This window comes from Sinocyclocheilus grahami, unplaced genomic scaffold, assembly GCF_001515645.1.
Source record: "Sinocyclocheilus grahami isolate Dianchi unplaced genomic scaffold, SAMN03320097.WGS_v1.1 scaffold368.1, whole genome shotgun sequence".
Classification (NCBI taxonomy): domain Eukaryota; kingdom Metazoa; phylum Chordata; class Actinopteri; order Cypriniformes; family Cyprinidae; genus Sinocyclocheilus; species Sinocyclocheilus grahami.
In genome coordinates this window covers 751,518-754,631 of record NW_015505547.1, presented here as the reverse complement: position 1 = coordinate 754,631, position 3,114 = coordinate 751,518, and the positions used below count along the sequence as shown (strand labels likewise).

Sequence of the window (3,114 nt, the reverse complement as noted above, 5' to 3'; positions counted from 1 at the left end):
TATATGTGTGTGTGTATTTATATATACTGTGTGTTTGTGTGTGTGTGTGTGTGTGTGTGTGTGTGTGTGTGTGTGTGAATAAGCAACAATAGATACTGAAGCTAAAGTAATAGGCAAACCTTACCAAACAATACCACGCTACCAATAAATGTGAACAGCACAGAATTGTTGGTACCGATTACCAGCTCAGTTCGATCACTGAGTATAATTCATTAAAACACCAGTTCTTAACTGGTTCCTAAATGACTCCTCAATCAAGTGTTTATGTTCTGAACTGGCATTCAACTCCTGCAGTAATTGTCAGGCACTTCATTAATTCAATTAGATCTGCATGTTTTCCCCTGGAAAAAAAACGTCATGGCCTATTCCAAAGCAGACGCTATTGACACAGTAAAGCTCAGCAGAGAATCATTCAATCAAATGCACTAATGATTGAAGGGCACTTGGTCAGAGAACCATGTGACAGAGCGATTTGCATAACGGTTGACCCAGTTGGGGGAAAAAAAAGTTTATGACCCTGAAAGCAATACTCTATTAGCCGGTTACACTTCAGAACAGTAGGCCACATCATCATGGTCCTCAGAGTAAATGTGAATATTCAGTAAATTAATTAGTCATACTGCCATTGATAGCCCAGGAAGAACATGTCCAAAGGGTGTTGTGAGCCCACTGCAAACTGCTTTAATTAACACATACATGGCTCAGGAGGAACCTTGGCTTGGGTACGCTAAGCACATATCAAAATACTTTTCTGGGGAGCAGTCTGTCACTCCTCAGGGCTTCTGTTGTTTCTCACAACTCTAATCCATTCCAGCAGCTAATCTTTGTAAAACCATTTGTTGACAATTTATGGCCAGGGTGGGGCTTTGGTAAAAGGATTTTGGACAACTTTTGAAAAACGTCTCCTGTGAGAGAGCCGTTTTAAAATTGTTATGCTGCAATAAAGAAACTTAAATTCACAGTCAGAGGGCTCATTATGCAAAACTTCCTTTTCTTAAGCACCCATAAACAGATGCTTGATCTGTGCTAGTAGGTCTGTCAAAGGACAAACAGAAGAGCAGTAATGCAGACGGTAAACCGCTTACCTGCTATCTTGACATTGCGGATGTACTTTAGCAGGAGGGTTCCATCAACTGGGTCCATTTTGGAACAGAGTCCCACCTTGCCAGGGCAGAGGTCTTTGTGCATGTTGTGGAGGGCGTGCGCCATTGCGTACACTGCATCAATCACGAACATCACCTTTCCTTCTTGCTCGTAGGACGAGTCTTTTCCGATCCTCTCTTGATCTGACAGACGAAAGAAAAAGTTTGCATCAACATCGACTGAAGTGTCATTAGATTTTGACTGAATTGTCACACTCACACCAGGAGAGCACTGGAAGAGACTGATGTTGCACATCTTGACGCTTTCTACACCGAATGCGTCGAAGTTTCTTGCCACTTCAGAGTCTTCACTTATAACGAACCAATCAGATGTGAATTTGAGGCAACACCTTGGGAGACTTTTTAAATTTAATAAAATACTAAAAGAAATAAAACACATAAAATTATAAATTGTGTGAAATTTTTCTTTTCATGAGGCTTTTTTCATATAAAATAAAATAAAATAAAATAAGGTTTTGATCAGAATTCTTTGATATACTACAAATAAAATATAAAAGCATAATTTTATTTTAGACTTACAAAGAAAGTGGCTGGAGTTGCTGGGTAACACATAAAAAATAGATTCATCGGGGCATTCATCGGCCTCATCAGGTTTGTGCAGTGCAGAAAGGCCTACTGATTATAATTACAGCAGCCTACTTTAGCTGTGTTGCAACATAATCATGTTTCTTAAAGAGCATTATTCATCTTAGACAAGTGGAACACCAAACTAGTAACATTTCCTAGTTGTTTCGTTTACCAAAAATACAATAATAGTAGTTGTAATATGATGCAATCAAATCATTTAAACTGCTCCTGCCCCAATTTGCAGTTTACTTCCGAGTCAAACATGAATGTGTTTTATTTTATATTTAAATATTTGGAATTTAACTGGAATGAAATTAAGGTTTTTGAGAACCAGAGGATCATACTTGTCATTTACATACTAAGAAAACAATTCAAAACATAATAATTTAGAGCATGTTGCTTCTTTAATAAGCACTGTGCAGAGCGGTGTTACAGGGTGACGCACTTTAAACACTAATCAATTTAATTGTATACCCCAATTTAATCGGCTCTCCAGCAACAAAACCAGAATGCATTAAGGAAATGTTTTGTTTCAGTTGCATGAAAGTAGAGCAAAGTAGACTTTAAGGATGTTCCTACTGTATATAAATGAATCACATGGCTAAGCACAAACAGTCTTAGTCCACAAAAAAGCAACTTCCTGAACAATGACTAACTTGGCATTAAAACAGGATGTAATTCCGCCAAAAAGTGCACATTTTCATCAAGGTAGCAGCTCAATGTTCTGTCATCCTGTCATATAGATAATGGACACATACTGTATGGAATTGTGTTAAAACGTCTAATCTGAGTTTTAAAACCATTCTGGGGTGTAAGGATGATCTGAAAAGCACATGATTATTATAAATCTCAGCAAGCTATTATTAGAACTATTAGAAAGTGTGAAGCAGCATCATCCTGGCATTTTTGTCATAAATGTTTCAGAATTAGGTCTAAAACATTGCTGTGGCAACTATGATATAACAAAAATGTATATTCAGACACAGCTTTGTTCATGAATATTTAATATAGATTATTGCGTAATAGCATAAAAATAGAATAAATAAATAAATGAATGAATAAATAAAATAATCTATAACAAAATGTTTATCAATTATCTTATTTTTAAATAAATATTTATATAGTCATTTAATTAAATAATGTGCATACTTAAAAACATATGTATACATATGTAAAATAATTGATTACCATCACTAAAAATTAAATTAAATTAAATTAAATTAAATTAAATTGGCTTCCATTTGATTTTACAGTTGCACTGTAATGAGTAAAAGGTTGTATTTTAAATAACTGTTACAGAACTTGTTACATGTGACACTCCAAAAAGACTGTATTCAAATAGAAAGGGGGGGGGGGGGAAATCAAATATCGGAAATATGCCCCG

The 3,114-nt window shown here is 35.6% G+C and overlaps 1 protein-coding gene across 2 annotated transcripts in view; it reads right to left on the bottom strand.

Annotated features, from left to right (window-relative positions):
- The window catches only part of LOC107549321 (metabotropic glutamate receptor 4-like), a 182,749-nt gene that overhangs the window by 34,898 nt on the left and 144,737 nt on the right, over positions 1-3,114 (bottom strand). For both annotated transcript variants that reach the window (XM_016230369.1, XM_016230370.1), the window contains exon 7: positions 1,086-1,286. In XM_016230369.1, coding sequence (XP_016085855.1) covers positions 1,086-1,286 — 201 coding nt within the window. The remainder of the gene's footprint in view (positions 1-1,085; positions 1,287-3,114) is intronic.